The 15,713-nt window shown below is 53.5% G+C and overlaps 5 protein-coding genes across 5 annotated transcripts; 2 read left to right on the forward strand and 3 right to left on the reverse strand.

The window, feature by feature from the left end:
• Nucleotides 1-2,161: 2,161 nt before the first annotated feature.
• Nucleotides 2,162-2,770, forward strand: NECHADRAFT_78693 (uncharacterized protein; the record flags this gene model as incomplete). Its single annotated transcript, XM_003051478.1, has 3 exons — nt 2,162-2,332; nt 2,396-2,536; nt 2,612-2,770. 3 exons carry the CDS (start codon nt 2,162-2,164, stop codon nt 2,768-2,770), a joined length of 471 nt encoding a protein of 156 aa, XP_003051524.1.
• Nucleotides 2,771-3,778: 1,008 nt separating this feature from the next.
• Nucleotides 3,779-5,972, forward strand: NECHADRAFT_68071 (uncharacterized protein). Its single transcript, XM_003051479.1, has 4 exons — nt 3,779-3,928; nt 4,071-4,237; nt 4,285-4,606; nt 4,656-5,972. The coding sequence occupies exons 1-4, from the start codon at nt 3,883-3,885 to the stop codon at nt 5,789-5,791; spliced, it is 1,671 nt and encodes a 556-aa protein (XP_003051525.1). The 5' UTR covers nt 3,779-3,882; the 3' UTR covers nt 5,792-5,972.
• A 210-nt stretch (nt 5,973-6,182) lies between these two features.
• Nucleotides 6,183-7,946, reverse strand: NECHADRAFT_38139 (uncharacterized protein; the record flags this gene model as incomplete). Its single annotated transcript, XM_003051933.1, has 1 exon — nt 6,183-7,946. One exon carries the CDS (start codon nt 7,944-7,946, stop codon nt 6,183-6,185), a length of 1,764 nt encoding a protein of 587 aa, XP_003051979.1.
• A 927-nt stretch (nt 7,947-8,873) lies between these two features.
• NECHADRAFT_103997 (uncharacterized protein) lies at nt 8,874-10,689 on the reverse strand (the record flags this gene model as incomplete). Its single annotated transcript, XM_003051934.1, has 3 exons — nt 8,874-9,628; nt 9,677-10,607; nt 10,659-10,689. 3 exons carry the CDS (start codon nt 10,687-10,689, stop codon nt 8,974-8,976), a joined length of 1,617 nt encoding a protein of 538 aa, XP_003051980.1. The 3' UTR covers nt 8,874-8,973.
• A 199-nt stretch (nt 10,690-10,888) lies between these two features.
• NECHADRAFT_99916 (CBS/PB1 domain-containing protein) lies at nt 10,889-13,351 on the reverse strand. The gene is made up of 3 exons (XM_003051935.1): nt 13,098-13,351; nt 12,039-12,912; nt 10,889-11,990 (listed from the first exon to the last, which is right to left on the reverse strand). The coding sequence occupies exons 1-3, from the start codon at nt 13,269-13,271 to the stop codon at nt 11,020-11,022; spliced, it is 2,019 nt and encodes a 672-aa protein (XP_003051981.1). The 5' UTR covers nt 13,272-13,351; the 3' UTR covers nt 10,889-11,019.
• Nucleotides 13,352-15,713: the final 2,362 nt, after the last annotated feature.

Consider the following 15,713-nt stretch of genomic DNA (forward strand, 5'->3'; position numbering starts at 1 on the left):
GAACCGTAGCCATGGGCAATTCCCCAAACCGCATTTCTTTGTTTCCTCTTCACCTGCCGAATGCGATGTTTTGAAAAAAGCTCCCCCAAACAACCCGCAGACGCCAGCCATGCATGCGCTTTTCCATGTCCTCCTCCCCAGGCGCCGCCGCCGCTTTCTCTGGTGGAGCAGTCGTGACAGCTGAAAGCCCGTGCTGTTCTGTCGGTGTCGGGGTTTCTGCGACCGTTGAAGATGCCGATCCGCCTTCTGCACCTAAAAACCTAACTAGAATCCTCTTCAAGCGCCAATCCTTGATGACAAGACGCCAGGGTTGCGAGGACCCTTCATCCCTGCTCTTGAAACTTTGACTTGTGCGGTTCTGGCTTCTCGATGGGGTATTTGCGGCTCGCTTCCTCCTTTGGCTCACGGCGGCGGCGCGCGTTGTAAGAATGGATAGACCGTGATGGGTACTATACGGCGGCAAAAGAAAAAAAGTAGCACGACTCGACGATGAGGAGGACCGATAACGGTAGGACACGTTTACTTTAACGGACCTAGTACGTCGCCTCTGATGATATATCTCGTGTCACTTAAAGGTTGGACAAGTATCATCCATCATGCATCATCAATGTAATGCCCTTCTCCGCCTCATCTGCGTCGACAGCAGCAAGTTACCTTATTAGGCGAGATTCAGCCAGATCGTGTTTCCCCATCGCCAAGATCTCTGTCGCGTACCTACGTAAATAACCTTGACTGTCGGTTCAAAACAAGCATAACAGATCTAGAAAAAGCACAATCTATCCCCACAAGGCCACAGCTGCCAGTACAGCATCTATCACAACGCACGCAACCATGTCTCTTGTCTTTTCGTTGCTGCTGCTGCTGCTGCTGTAACCCTGATGGTCGCATCCCACGATGCAAGTTCTAGAATCGCCTGATCGGCACCTGCGCTGCCCAACAGCAACCCTTTCCCTTAGCAGACAGCGTAGAAATGGAATGCTTCCCCTCCAAGAACCACATGTTGTGCCTCTGTATCAATCCAACGATCCCCTCACTCGACGCTCATCCCTTGGCCTCCATCCAATACCGAGACGTCGAGTTGAGCTGCCCACGGCACCCTGACGTAACGCACCCCCGCCACCGGCAGACTTACATATAATCCGTCAACGCCTCGCTCCCACCCTCGGTCAGGAGTTTATCTGTTTGCATCTTTAATAATAATCATTCAGATCGAAAAAAAGACTCCAGAAAAAATAGAGATTGAAAAAGGTTTCACAAAAAGAAATTGACACAATCATTATGCGCCCGAGCTTCGATATCCCCCATCGCCCCGAGACTCCCAAGCCGGACCCTCCAGTCCCAAACGAGCCTGACAATGGCGAGGGTGATGGAATCACCGACTATCTACGCTGAAGGCAACTAAACAAATTCGAGTGTTTCTGACATGGCAAATTGTTTCACGGTAGGTTCTCGGCAGCGCAGCTTCGTCTGTCGGCTGATGAGAGAGTGCAGAAAGGATGAGATCGATCCGATGCTACCACTTTTCCCATGGCGTTTTGGTGAGGGCGGGGGAATGATGATACCAATGGGCCCTTGAGCCATGAATTGCTCACTGTACAATGATATGCCGCGACGACCTTTTCATTTTATTTTGACTCTCTTATGGGTTTATTTGGGGAAATTCCATTCGAAGAAATTGTGTTGATAGATGGATTTACGATTTCTCTGGTGAATTTGTGCTTTCTTCTTGTAAGAGCTTGGTTTCGGGGTCACTCTACGAGAAAGGTTGGGACTGGCGCAACATGACATGGAAGTCTGCATTCAAGCGTTCCAAGATGGCTGGAAATTGATCTTAGCACAGCCGATACAATCGATCATCTTTAAAGTATTTGACTTGTATTTATTGATGGTCATATGTGATAAACCCTCTTTTGTCCCAACGCACGGATGAAGATGCCGGGCCGACCCTTCGTGGCTACTTCACGTACGTCATACTTGAACTTCTCACTTCCATCTCACTTCCGTTCAAACCGATGACACTCAACTCGGTAAAAGCTTGAAAGAATACAGAGACCAGTATATCTTTGCTATACTAGACTTCACCACTTCACTCTCAACTCAGAAGCTCGACTTTACTCAAGTGAACACACCAAGCAGCTATCATCTAATCCTAGCCGCAACGATGAGCGGTCCTTCGAATCAGCCCGCTCGCTCAGATTCCCTCACCCCGGAGATGATCGAGTTTGCGACCAAGATGTATGACTCGGCTCGGATAGGTGATGTAGCAGTGTTCCAGCAAGCTCTGCCGGCAGGACTACCCCCGAACCTCACCAACGAGAAAGGTGATACCCTGGTACGGCAGTCAAGCTCATCTTCCCTGAGAAGCACAGACAATGTTGAATACTTATGAGATCAGGTCATGCTTGCAGCATACCACGGTCACGCTGATCTCGTTCACCTTCTCATCCAACACGGAGCCGACCCGAACCGTCTGAACGACCGAGGTCAGAGTCCTCTTGCCGGTGCAATATTCAAGAAGGAAGACGAAGTCGTTCAGGTGAGTCTAACCTCGTCTAACACGAATCTCAAATGCATTTGAAAAAGGAAATCTTGTTGACTCCATTGTATACAGGTACTACTGGACGGAGGCGCTGACCCTGAGCACGGCAAGCCGAGCGCTGCTGAGTGTATCACCATGTTTAACCAAGAGGGAGTGTGGAAGAGCAAGTTTGATGCTGCACCTGGCAAGGGACAGGCCGATAAAGGACGATCTCGAGAGAATAGGGCTTAACAGGGCATGGGTTTGAAGGACATGGGGCTGAATCGGGCCGGACTAGGTTACCAATCTACAGTATGTCATATCATGGATACTAGCAGTAATGAAATAATGTATAATTTATACAAGACGCAACAGGAAAAGCGGAGGATCTTGTCGTAAACTGTGAGTGTACTCTTATGAACGTCTAGTCTAAACCTCGGACTCCATAATGAACGAAATGGCTGCCCTGGATCAGGGCAATCCCAACCTTGATTCCTGATGAAATATTTAGAATTTTCACTTGGTTGTCACTTAATGAATAGGCAAGTCTATCCTAGCCGAGACTTACATATAGCCCTGTCAACAACCCTGTACCTCAAGTGCCGGGTGTTGGGGGCGCAGCCTACGATGGATGCTTACGAGTGTTGATACACGATAGAACCCAGGCTTGGGGTCTTTGCAGTGAAACGATCTGAAAATCCCTGGAAGATTGGAGCAGATGAGAAAGAAATCGAAACGTTTTCTTTGCTGTCATTGTTGAATGATAGAAATGGCTGCACTCCACCAACTAAGGAGGTGTTAGAACGTCAATGTACAGCAGCTGTAATCTACAAATCCACTTCAAGGCAGATGTAGGCACTTTAAGCTATTGTTAACTAATCTCACTGTCTTCAGGGGTGGCACTGAGCCTTCATCGGCATTGGCCTTGAGAACCATGAATCTAGGCATTCACCTTGACACATACTCTGTGGATGTGAGGGCATACACTGGTCTTTCCATTCGTAGGCTAGTGAACTTCCAAAATTGCATCAGAAAGCCGTCCAGATTCAACAAGACCGACTTTCAATAAAATATCCTCACTTCCGAGTTACAAGTCTCTTTTGTCGTCGGGTTGGAGTTGAGGTTGAAGTGGTTGATTGGACACGACCCTTGACTCCTATAAAGGTGGCCCGTGCACGACTGGGGCAAGGACATGATGAGAAAGAAGGCTGCCACATTTTTTTGGAAGCTTCCATCACAGCTCCTTCCCACTCTGAACCCCGACGACCTCCTCCACCCCAAAACCCTCTCCTGCAGTCCTCTATAATTTCCTGGACGGAGAAGAAACATCACCTACCGATTCCGACCGCATCCCATCCTCCAAAATGTCTTTCGGAGGCCAAACGCCGACGATCATCGTCCTCAAGGAAGGTCCGGTTTACCCCACCGCCCGCCCGCTTCAGGGACATTCACCCCTCGAAGTCGAAATCCAGGGGAGACGCACCCTCGAGAGGAGATGCCAGACCGCCACGCAATACTCGGGCAGTTCGCTGACTATGGCGCTTTGCAACAGGAACCGATACCTCCCAGGGCAAGGGACAGATCGTCTCCAACATTAATGCCTGTCTCGCCGTCCAGGCCACCATCAAATCCACTTTGGGTCCCTACGGAGGCGACCTGTTGATGGTTGATGAGAATGGCAGGCAGACCATTACCAACGATGGCGCAACCGTCATGAAGGTGCGATGCGCTCCATGATACACCAAGACCTGACTGACACCGCAAAGCTCCTCGACATTGTCCACCCCGCCGCTCGAATTCTCGTCGATATCGCCCGATCGCAAGACGCTGAGGTGGGCGACGGAACCACTTCTGTCGTGGTTCTCGCCGGTGAGATCCTCAAGGAGGTCAAGGAGCACGTCGAGCAGGGTATTAGCTCTCAGATCATCATCAAGGGTCTGCGGAGAGCATCGCAGCTGGCCGTCAACAAGGTCAAGGAGGTTGCTGTCAGCACCAACGAGGGCAACCGCCGTGATACCCTGGCCAAGCTGGCCTCGACTGCCATGACCAGCAAGTTGATCAAGCGGAATACTCCTTTCTTCACCAAGAGTACGAAAATGAGACTGCAGATTCGAATACCAGGCTAACGTGACTGTAGTGGTTGTCGACGCCGTCCTGTCCCTCGACCAAGACGACCTCAACGAGAAGCTTATCGGCATCAAGAAGATCCCCGGTGGTTCACTTACTGAGTCCCTCTTCATCAACGGTGTCGCCTTCAAAAAGACGTTTTCCTATGCCGGTTTCGAGCAACAACCAAAGTCCTTCGAGCAGCCCAAGATCGTCTGCCTCAACGTTGAGCTGGAGCTCAAGGCCGAGAAGGATAACGCCGAGGTCCGTGTGGAGCAGGTTTCCGAATACCAGGCTATCGTGGACGCAGAGTGGCAGATTATCTACAAGAAGCTCGAGGCGGTTTACCAGACGGGCGCCAAGGTGGTGCTGAGCAAGCTGCCCATTGGTGACTTGGCTACCCAGTTCTTTGCCGACCGAGATGTCTTCTGCGCTGGTCGTGTCGCTGCTGAGGATATGGAGCGCGTGGTACAGGCTACTGGTGCTGTGATTCAGTCGACATGCTCTGACATTCTGCCCGAGCATCTGGGAACCTGCGGCAAGTTTGAGGAGCGCCAGATCGGCGGTGAGCGCTTCAACTTCTTTGAGGACTGCCCCGAGGCCAAGACCTGCACTCTGGTTCTCCGTGGTGGTGCTGAGCAGTTCATCGCCGAAGTTGAGCGATCTCTGCACGACGCCATCATGATCGTCAAGCGAGCGATCCGAAACCACCTGATTGTCGGTGGTGGTGGTGCCACCGAGATGGAGGTGTCCGCCTACCTTCACCAGTTCGCCGACAAGAACATCTCCCACAAACAACAAGCTATCATCAAGTCCTTTGCCAAGGCTCTCGAGATTATCCCCCGCCAGCTCTGCGACAACGCCGGCTTCGATGCTACCGACATCCTCAACAAGCTCCGCGTGGAGCACCGAAAGGGCAAGACATGGGCTGGTGTCGACTTCGAGAACGAGGGTGTTGCCGACATGATGGAGCGCTTCGTGTGGGAGCCCGCCCTGGTCAAGATCAACGCCATCCAGGCCGCCACCGAGGCCAGCTGCCTCATCCTCGGAGTCGACGAGACCATTCGCAACGAGGAGAGCGCCAAGCCTCAGGCTCCTGGTCAGCTACCGCCCGGTGCTGCCCAGCGAGCTCTCAGGGGCCGTGGACGGGGAATGCCTAGAAGGTAAACCTGCTCAAAGCCCTAAAGAGAAACATAGGACAGTCATGAGGGGAACATAAAAACAATCCTGGAACATAGAAACGGAAAGCGGGTTTGGTGGTGTTGTCGTGGCTGGGGGTTGGAGGATCTGTATGATACCTAGACTTACGATATCTGACCTCTGGAAAATTGAATGTCCTCCATCTGACAGTACTGGAGAGCATCATGTCACTTGACTGCAATGTATATCTGTGAGGCTTACGTGACTGAGCATTACGTGGACGTGTCAATGGGTATTTCACTTTTTTTCTTAATACCTCTTGCGTACAAAAATCATGCTCATGAGAAAAGAAGATATCCAAAACTCGCCCGCTCCGTTTCATGCCTTGACGAATAACACCGCAAACCCATTCATTGTCTTAACCCCCTGTCCCTCCAAACCCAACATCATACAAGCTCCTCTCCTTGTGCTCTAGCCCCCTATCATCCGTCCCTGTGCCAACACCCATGCCTATACCACTCATGCTCACCGTCCCATCCACAACGTCGTCGTCATCCTGGTGCTCTATCAGCATCTCAAGATCACGGTCGACTGCGTCAGGTTCAGAAGGGACGACATCCTCGGTAGCGTTGAGCAGGGCTTGAAAGTCAGCTGGTGAATGGTACTGGTCAAAAGGCGTGAGGTCATGCGGTGAGGTCTGGTTGATGATTTGCGGGTCGATGGGTTGGTAGACGGAGTGGTCGTGAGTATGGTGACTGGGAGGATCTTGTAACATTGGATTATGGTGCGGATGTTGATGTGGATTATGTTGATGGTGAGTAGGATGATGCTGTTGAGAAAGAGGAAGAGGATGATGATGCTGGTGTGAGTGAAGCGTGTGATCGATCGAGTTGCCCTGTAGAGTGTGAGGGGGCGCGATGAGAGAAATGTCGGCAGGGTTAGCATAAGGACTTGGAGTATGATCTGGACTTGGTTGTTGTGATAGCGTCGACATCATGCTGTGATCTTGTAGCGGTAGCATTTGGACCGGCGGACTCGCTGCTTGTATTTGATGATCACTCCCGCCAGCTGCGCCAGCACCCGATCTTCGTCCAGCACCATGATTATTCGCAGACGCAGCCTTTCTCGCACCGCCCGGATTAGGTGTCTTGCCCAACTCCTTGCAGTCAACACAACTTCGGATGACGTCGCTAACCGTCTCCTTGATGCGGCTCCAGTGGTACTTTTCAGCAATGGTGGCGGTGGTCTTGTTGATGCCCCCGTGCTGCTGGTTATGAACACGGCGGGCAATCTCAAACTGGCGGGCCGGGTCGGATATCACCTCCTTGTCCTTGAGCATGAGCTTGTCGCCGTCGAGGAGCTTATAGTGCGTCGCCGCGCTGCGGAGCCTGCTTTTTTCGGCTCGGTCAGCGCCGTTCGGGTACTCGCCGTACTTGAGGTAGAACTTGATCTTGTCGAAACGCTCTTCACTCACGAGTTCCTCGCTTTCACGCGGAGCCAGATCCCGCCCGTAGATGATGGCGTCGATGAGCTGTCCCGGATAGCTCCTCAGGTTGCCGCACCCCTTGACCCGTCCGATGCGCTTGAAGCCCAGGGCGTCCCAGATGCGGCACGAGGCCACATTGGTCTCGTAGACGAGATTGAAGACGCTGTAGGTGTAGCCGAGGCGTGGAGCCCAGTCCAAGTACGCCTCACCCATCAGACGACCGACACCACGGTTACGTGAAGCGTCAGTGACGAGGAAGCCAGCATTGCACACATGGCTGCTGCGACCAGGATAGTTGGGCTTGATGTAGAAGCTTCCAAGGCATTCCCGGGACCAGTCCTTGCCCTCGACTACATCCTCGGCCCGCTCGACGTTTCCAAGAAGCATAATGGCGCCAAAGTTCTGGAACCAGTAAGCAGCGAACTTGTCGGCGGCGAACGGCTCCATCATGGGGTACGTATCGCCGCCCTCAATCTCCTTGTTGATTTGATCACACAAGTACGCGAGCAACGACTCCGGAACCTGGTGCCTTGACGCAAAGGGAACAATGGTGGCGACGGTCTGACGGTCTCGGAGGGTGACCTGCCGGGGCACGATATCGGCCGGGAAGCCGGGGCTGTTCGGATCCGGGTACGGGGGTTGGCCCGAGACCCGGTAGATAGTGGGGCTCGCCGGATCATCAAGCATGGCCGGCATTTTGGTGGTGGGAGGGTCACAGCCCTTGTGTACCAGTGAGAAAATAAAAGAGAAGAGTGAGGATGCAGTTGGAAAGAGGAAATGCTCTTGTTGTCCTATAGACGGTCAGTTAGCATATCAGTTCTAAGAATGTTCACTATCGCCTTTGCTGCTTAGAGCTGCTGTCGCTTTACACAAACACCCACCAACCAAACTGAAAGTGCAGAAAGCAAAGGACAAAGCACATACCAACAGCAGTGAGAGCAAGGCCAGCCCAATTTAATATTCCAAACTCAAGGCCAAGCCACTATGGGCGACTCGGTGGATATGAGTCGGCACTGCGAGCCCCAGACCCCGATTTCGCACCGAACGCTATCTCACGCTCCAGGTGCCCGTAGAGCAGCCAGCAGTGCCCGCTGTGGTGCGCTGTGTGCCCTGGCTCTCTAGCGCTGGAGCTGCCCCCGCTGCTTATCGGCGGGGGGGGGGTTCTCGTTTGTGGGCGGTGTTTCCGCTATCGCTATGGACCTTGGGCTGGTTATTCGCTGGGCGTTGCCTGCAGCCGTTGGGTGCTCCGCTGTGCCCGTGACCGTGCCTGCGCCTGTGCCTGTGCTGGATTGTGCCCGTCGTCGCTGCGCGGTGCGTGCTGTGATGTGCTGTGAATCCGACGTGACTGTGCTGAAATGTTCTTTGGTGAGGGGAAATGCGCGGCCAGCCCAGCCCGGTCAGTGGAGGCCGACATTTGGCATGGATTGGCATTGGCAGGCACCTCCCGAACCCCGCCTGCCTCCAGAATCCAACCACGGGGCACATGCAGGAAGCCACCGAAACCCGTTGCTGTCCGTGTGTCGGGCCCCTCGTTTATCCGAGCTGTCCGCCGCCATCGGCATCCCTTCGAGACATCCCAACAAGGCCAACCATCACTTACACCATGGATTGGAGCAGAGTTATCATTCGTACATGCATTTCACATCAGCCTACATCATTCCCTGTATACATGCCCACTCATACGCTATTATACATCTGAAATATTGTACACAGCTTTTCTACTTTACTCCTTCTTGCTGCCCGGAATTTCGGCCTCGATAGCTGTGGCAGCCTGCTTGACTCCCGCCAACTGCTCCTCGATGCCCGCTAGCTTGACGTCATGCGTTGACTCAGCCGCAGCCTCGACAGGAGCTGTCGTGACAAAGGATTCAATGGTTGTCGCCTCCTCCTTGAGACCTGCCAGTTGCTGCTCAATGTCTGCCAACCTCGCGCCGTGTGTTGACTCGACCTTGGCCTCAGCGGGGGTCTTGACAGCAGACTCGATCGCCGTAGCCTCTTCCCTGAGACTCGCCAGCTGCTGCTCGATGTTTTCCAGTCTGGCGCCGTGCGTCGAATCGGTCTCCTTGGGGCTTCCCAGAGCAGCCTCGCCCATCATGTCGACCATCTCCTCCTCAGAAACCTGAATATCCTCCTCGTAGTACTGCTCACGCAGAATCTTCTGCTCCTCCTCGCTGAATCCCTCAATGTTGTGCTGCATCCGGCCCATGACAGACTTGCGTTCAGCAATAGCCGCCTTGTTCTCCCGCTGCATGTACTGGACAATATCATGAGGGTTGTTCCAAGGGACTCTGCCCTTCTTGGCATCCTCCACACGTCGCTGCTGTCCCCTCTGGCCAGCTCGGCCCAGAACACCACCAACAACAGCCATGGCTCGCAGACTATGTCCTGTTAGTATCATCGGAAAGCCGGATTAAAATAAACATTACCTGTCGTCGTTGGCGGGGATGGTATAAGTCACCCATGAGGGGTCCGCGTTGGTGTCAATAACACCAATCGTGGGGATGCTCTTCAGACCACACTCGTAAAGAAGCGTGTAGTTCTCCAGGGGGTTCAAGCAGACAACCAGATCTGGCATCAGCGGACGAGCTGAGCCTCTGTACTTCTCAAAGCCGTCAAGCTCCTGGTCCTTCTCGTTCACCACCTTAGTTCCGGCCATCCTCAAAATCACATCTCGGTTCGTGATAGCACCAGGCGTCCACTTGGTAAACAGATGGCAAGCACCAGCCATCTCGGCAGCCTTGGTGACAATCTCCATCTGTCCCTTGCGGGTGCCCACAAAGAGGATCAGGCCGCCTCGGTAGGCAACCTCATCCACCACACGGGCCGCTCGTCGAAGGTGCGCCGCAGTCGTCTCGAGGGAAATAATGTGAATTCCCTGACGCACACCGTAGATGTATCGCGAGTTGGCGGGGTTCCAGAGAGAAGTGCTGTGACCCATGTGCGTTTGCGAGGCCATCAGCAGCTCCAGAGTAATATCCTCAGGTCCGGGGGGGTTGTTGACTAGCTCAGACGGGATGTACCGCTTCTCGACCCTCGATCCCAAGCTTCGCGTGTTGGCCTGTATACGTTTGAATTCGGCGTACTGCTGAGCCGGCGGAGCAGGTGTCGCCGAGTTTGAGTTCTTATGGGGTGTCGTCCACACGGCGCCCTTGTGCTCATGCGCAGAGTCGGTTCCGAGAGACATGATGCCATCTTGCACAACTCTCTGCTTCTTTCGTGCGGCCGAGACAATCTTGGGAGGTCCGGTGGCGGACTGGGGGATCTTCCAGGTCTGGTCCGTCTGAGTCTCGGTCGTAACTTCGGTCGACAACTGCCGCAGGAGGGATCTCGAGATGGGAGAAGCCAATGTGCGGCGGCCTAGAGCATGTCAGATGGTTACTTGAGGTCCGCAGAGGCCAATTGGCTCACCCTGCCGCACAGCGGCGTTTCTCAGGATCATGGCGACGGATTAGAGGTTACTCGGTAGTCGTGATGGTCGTTCGACGACAGCCAAAATTTGGCCATGGCTTGAGGTCCGGCGTGCGAGATTTTCCGAGCCCGCACTCCAACTACCAAACCCCTGCCATCCCAGTTCACAACCACCACCTCGGTAAGAATTGGACTTTACAGCATCGTCCAATGAATTGAGACATTTAAGTAATCTACAAAGGGAATGTTCTGGATTAGAATTGCAAGGGTAATCTCTACTAAAGCCACAAGTTTTGCATATCTACAGTCTTCGGCCCCCATCTTCATCATGTCGTTAGGAGAGTGCGTGCACCCGATCTCTTTACCGGCTGGTGAGCCTAGAGATAGTAAAGACGCCCACGATAGCAACGGCCAACATGGCAATAGCACCGGGCAAAAGCAACTCGTTGGGCACGCCAGCGATGACCTGCTCCTGAATAGATGGCGCCGGAGCCGTCCGGGCTCTCCGTGGTCTCCGTACGGTAGATCCAGCTTCATCGTCCTCATCATCTTCATCATCCTCGTCCTCTTCCTCATCAGGCCACCACTTGCGACGTTCTCGAAGACCGGCACCAGTGGAAATAGAGGGTGTGGCCACCTCGGGTTCCGAGACTGGGGGCTTCTCAGGGTCATGAACAAAGAGGTCAACCTTGTCTCGGTGGGCTTGGCGAGTGAGAAGAACCGCCTCAAGCAGGTCGTTGTCGGTAGTGATGGAAATAGAGTCTCCGTCGTCGTCAATAAAGCTGAGCGCAAAACCCGGGCCGGTAATCTTGCCCTCCTCCACAGGAGGGACGCCACCAATACCATCTGCTTCGGCACCTAGCTTGGCAGCCACAGCCGCAACAAAGGCATCCATACCTTCGGTAGCGATGACCTTGACACGGTGCACCCGACCAGAGGGAGCCTTGAACTTGAAGGGGAATGGGCGCTCCTCGGGGAGTCTAGTCTCGGTACCGTCATGCAGAAGCGAGCGAGGAGGTGACTCGAGGCCAATGTGAGATGCCGAGTCTCCTGGGGCGAGGCTATCGCCGATACGATCCCGGGCTACGTCAGGCGAAGTGAGGCGCGAGCCCAGATTTGTGTGCTGAAGGCTAGCGCTACCCTCTCCGGACATCATAGATTCGGTCTCAGCGTCGAGCGAAAGCCAAAACTTGTTCCACGCAGGTCCCTCATCGTTGGTATTCGACATGGCATTGATCTGGTCCAGAGTGGCGTAGGTGAGCTTGAGAACATCGACCATACCGACAATCTCGCCTCCATCGTTCATGACCGGCAAGTTCAGGTAGTGGCCATCTGTGGAACTGTCAGTTTATGCCCTATACCCCTGTTTGAGCGACTTACCGTGCATCTTCCGCAGCGCCGCCTGGAGGGTCATGTCCATTGGGGCAAAATCGGGGTGAGGAGTCATGACACGCACAACACTGCAATTGGCCGGGTCCAGGCCAGGCGCGATAACTCGAAGCACGACATCCTTGCTGGTGAAGATGCCGGTAATGGCACCCTGATCTTGGACCAGCACGGCGGTGGTGCGGTTCTCCTTCATGAGCTGAGCAGCTTCCTTGACCGAGGTTCGCACGCTAACGGTGGTGGGGGGGACGCCGTTGAGCACCGTCTCCAGAGTAGGCCCGGACATCTTGCTGCGCAGAGCCTCAACGTATTGGATAATCTGCTGGGGTTGAGTAGAACCCAGCTCAGACTGGACACCCTCGAGGGCATCGTAGAGTTTTCGCGAGGACGAGTAAGCGCGCTCAAGCTTCTCCATGGCATCGTAGAAGCACTTGGTGATGTCCAGCACACCCGAAATGTCCTGGTTCTCGTCCATAACTGGCAGATGTCGGAAACCCTTTCGAACCATGAGGTCCAGGGCATCGGTGGCGCTAGTGTCGGTTCGAGCGCACAGAGGGTTCTTGGTCATGATCTCGGCGATGGTGATGGCCGAGGCCTTTGCACCAGCTCCCACAACACGGAAGGCAAGATCCTTGGCAGTGAAGATGCCGGCAATTCGGTCGTCATCGTCGGTAACCAAAACGCAGTCCTCTCGCTTTGCGGCCATCAACTGAGCGGCCTCAGAAACAGTGGTCGCGGGCTTGATCTGGAGGGCGGGGCTGGGCTTGAGTGCGAGAACGGTTCCCGGGGGAGCTTTTCGGGTGTGTCGAGCTCGGCTCGTGAGGTGCTTCTTCTTGGACAGATCATTTTCGAGCTTTTTTCGGATCGCCTATAGCAGAGGTTAGAGATCGGTGGTGCAAATGCAAGTTACGGTGAAGTGAGGTGTATTTGGCCCCGACAACCCTCGAGCTTGTGACAGTGGAAGCGCTCCAAAGTCGGCCTCGAAAATGGGATGGTGCCATTGAATAGACCATCACAGAGTATTCTAGCAAAGAGGTATATATAGTGACGCACCTCATCACGCTTGGACTGCTTCTGGCGACTCGCACTGAGGGAAGAGGCTGTCTCCGCCTGAGCAGTTTCGAGGACGGGACGAGGAATGCTGGAACCGCCGGGGCTGTTGCCGAAAGGCGCGGATCCGCGGCCCTGGTTGCGGGTGGGAGTGCCTCTGTATGTGTTTCCCGACATGGCGGCGGGTGAGTCGAGTCGAGGGTGGTCAACAAGGAGTCGGGCTCGTCTTCACGGCCGGGAATGGCTCGATGCGGAGGGGTCGGCGGGCGGCACACGAAGGGGCACCTAACGATGTATTCGGATATCTCTCTGCCAGGCGGAGGCGGCAGTCGAGAAAGAGAAAATTATAAAGGCGCCTGGCCAATCGCAGCACCAGAGATATTGTGCGGGCGGGCGTGAAATGGGGTGACCCTCGGGTTGGAAATGTCAAGACTGGATGGATAACCTAGAACCTGGTAGGCCCAGTTCACCGACCCCTGGTCTTGGTTGTCCGGTGAGCTTTATTGACTTTGGTCGATCATTGGCCGGCACGTGCCCGCACCATTCGCTCCTCAGGTATCGCCGGCAAGTCCTATCACTACAGGAAACATCACTACAGGCAGTTGTTTACTTCCTCTTCATTCTCTTCCATCAAAAAGATTTTGATGTTGGTGCAGCTTATCCCGCATATCGCTTCTTGTGGGTCAGCCCTTGTCACTCTGGTCCTGCAAGCCCATTCGTCATTCATCCCATTGCGTCTTATAAGAGTCGACGCAATATAGCACGGGCCCTGGTTTGCATGAATCTTGGCTTGACATGATGGGCCCTCCCCGATGAACTACAGGTCTGTTCAGACGGCAATAGTAGAGATCCCATAACATGCGGGCAGTCTAGCAGTGCATATCGGCCAGCGAAGAGTTCATGCGATCAGGGCTAGGCCTACCCCAGGCTCGGCACATGGCCAGGAAGAGTTCGGACGGACTGTTGGCTACTCCCATCTTCTCGGCAATGCCTTTTCGAGCACGGCCTCCCCATCTAGATACTTTACTATGTTAGTTGTGCTGCGAACTTGCCGATATCTTGAGCGATGCTTTGACAGATAGGTGCCAGGTTCAGGAAGAGGACTCAGACGGCACTATTGTCATACGTCGTATACGTCGTGCGGGTCATCACAACATGATGGTAATTTTCTTTTATTTGTTCCAGCCTCAATATGGTCCAGTAAAGTCTCTTATGCGAACTTTCAAGTAGTGTTTTCCAAGTAGCATCTCTCGTCTACCTGGGTAGCGAGAATGTCAGAAGCATCCATGCGGAACCTCTCATTCTGACATAAGCCAACCGCAATACTACAACATCAAAACCTCGATAACAACAGACTATAAACAGATGTCTTGAAGAGGTATAAACTTTCAAAGACAATTTTGTCAACCTCTTCCCGTATTACAACCGCATAAGGGCAAAAAACGTCTTCATGGCAATAAGGCAGTCAGTGGGGGTTATGAGAGAATTAAAGACGCCTCGCTCCCAGGCGGACTTGTTGCTGCCTAGGATTGCCGAGTGTTGATATCGAGCTGCGTGAGGCTCAGCGAGATGAGGAATGTTGCCGAGACCGATACACACCAAGTCCCAAGCCACCTCCTATCATCTAAGCCAGACGCTCAAGAGCACTCAATAAAAACAATCGGAAGCAGCCCCGAGATCGTGTCTCCCTAAATACGACAGATGTAATGAACAATGGGTTTCTAAGCCCTACTCAGTATACCGTAGCGAGTAACTTGAGACACGGGTGTCAAGATGGATCCAGCCAACGTAAGAATACCAGAGAGTCAACGTCCTCGGCCTTCTACCGCTCATTGATGCTCCCATCATCTACCAAAACCAGCAAAGAGAGTCATACGGCGGTGAAAAACCGCACATGGATATAGATATAGATATCTTCCCAGTCAATCATGTGACTATCAACGGCATCGCCGGCATCAACCGAAATATGGCTCGGCAGTGACTTTTACATGAGATCCACAAACTCGTTGCCGAATCCCCACGCTACCTGAAGAGAGGAGACAGTTTCCCAGGCAGTAGCGGAAGCTCGGGAAGGGAAAAATATGACGAAAGCTAAGTTTAGTATCAAGGGTTTCCGAGCTGTTGTCGAATTAGAGCTTTATCCACATACCAAGCTGGGGCGGTGTGTGGAAAAGAAAGTAAACAAAACTGGCATGGCATCTCGGAGAGTAAATACAATCTAGAACCGACAGTTCTTGATGATGATGTAAGATACATTTCACAAAAATACATAGAACACGTGCGAGAACGTGTGGCACATATCTGTTTCGTATACATAGGCGGGCGATTATCTTCAACACCCAGCAACACTCTCCGTCCATTAGCGTTCAGCCAACTCGGGCGAGAACAAGACGTCAGGTTTCAGCTAGGCGCATCGCCAAGAGATGGAAACCCAGACAACGAGTTCAGGCGGGCAGTACCCGTCCAACGTGGATATGGAATGCAGGTGGCAGGCCTCTGGACAGCAACATCCTTGCCCACCATGCGAGATTGCCTGGCATGCAACAAGAGGGGCTCCCGCAGCTGAGACACCCTGACTAGGTAGCGATGACGAGCCTGAAACAAGTCGTCACGATGTAA

The sequence above is a fragment of the Fusarium vanettenii genome, assembly GCF_000151355.1.
Source record: "Fusarium vanettenii 77-13-4 chromosome 4 genomic scaffold NECHAsca_3_chr4_2_0, whole genome shotgun sequence".
In the NCBI taxonomy this organism is placed as follows: domain Eukaryota; kingdom Fungi; phylum Ascomycota; class Sordariomycetes; order Hypocreales; family Nectriaceae; genus Fusarium; species Fusarium vanettenii.

Excerpts from the sequence above, each read along its gene's own strand:
- NECHADRAFT_68071 (XM_003051479.1), top strand. The coding sequence starts at position 3,883 with ATGTCTTTCGGAGGCCAAACGCCGACGATCATCGTCCTCAAGGAAG. Across the intron at positions 3,929-4,070 it reads GATCATCGTCCTCAAGGAAG|GAACCGATACCTCCCAGGGC; the intron begins GTCCGGTTTACC and ends GCTTTGCAACAG. Across the intron at positions 4,607-4,655 it reads TACTCCTTTCTTCACCAAGA|TGGTTGTCGACGCCGTCCTG; the intron begins GTACGAAAATGA and ends ACGTGACTGTAG.
- NECHADRAFT_99916 (XM_003051935.1), bottom strand. The coding sequence starts at position 13,271 with ATGTCGGGAAACACATACAGAGGCACTCCCACCCGCAACCAGGGCCGC. Across the intron at positions 12,913-13,097 it reads AGCAGTCCAAGCGTGATGAG|GCGATCCGAAAAAAGCTCGA; the intron begins GTGCGTCACTAT and ends CCTCTGCTATAG. Across the intron at positions 11,991-12,038 it reads GGCGCTGCGGAAGATGCACG|ATGGCCACTACCTGAACTTG; the intron begins GTAAGTCGCTCA and ends ACAGTTCCACAG.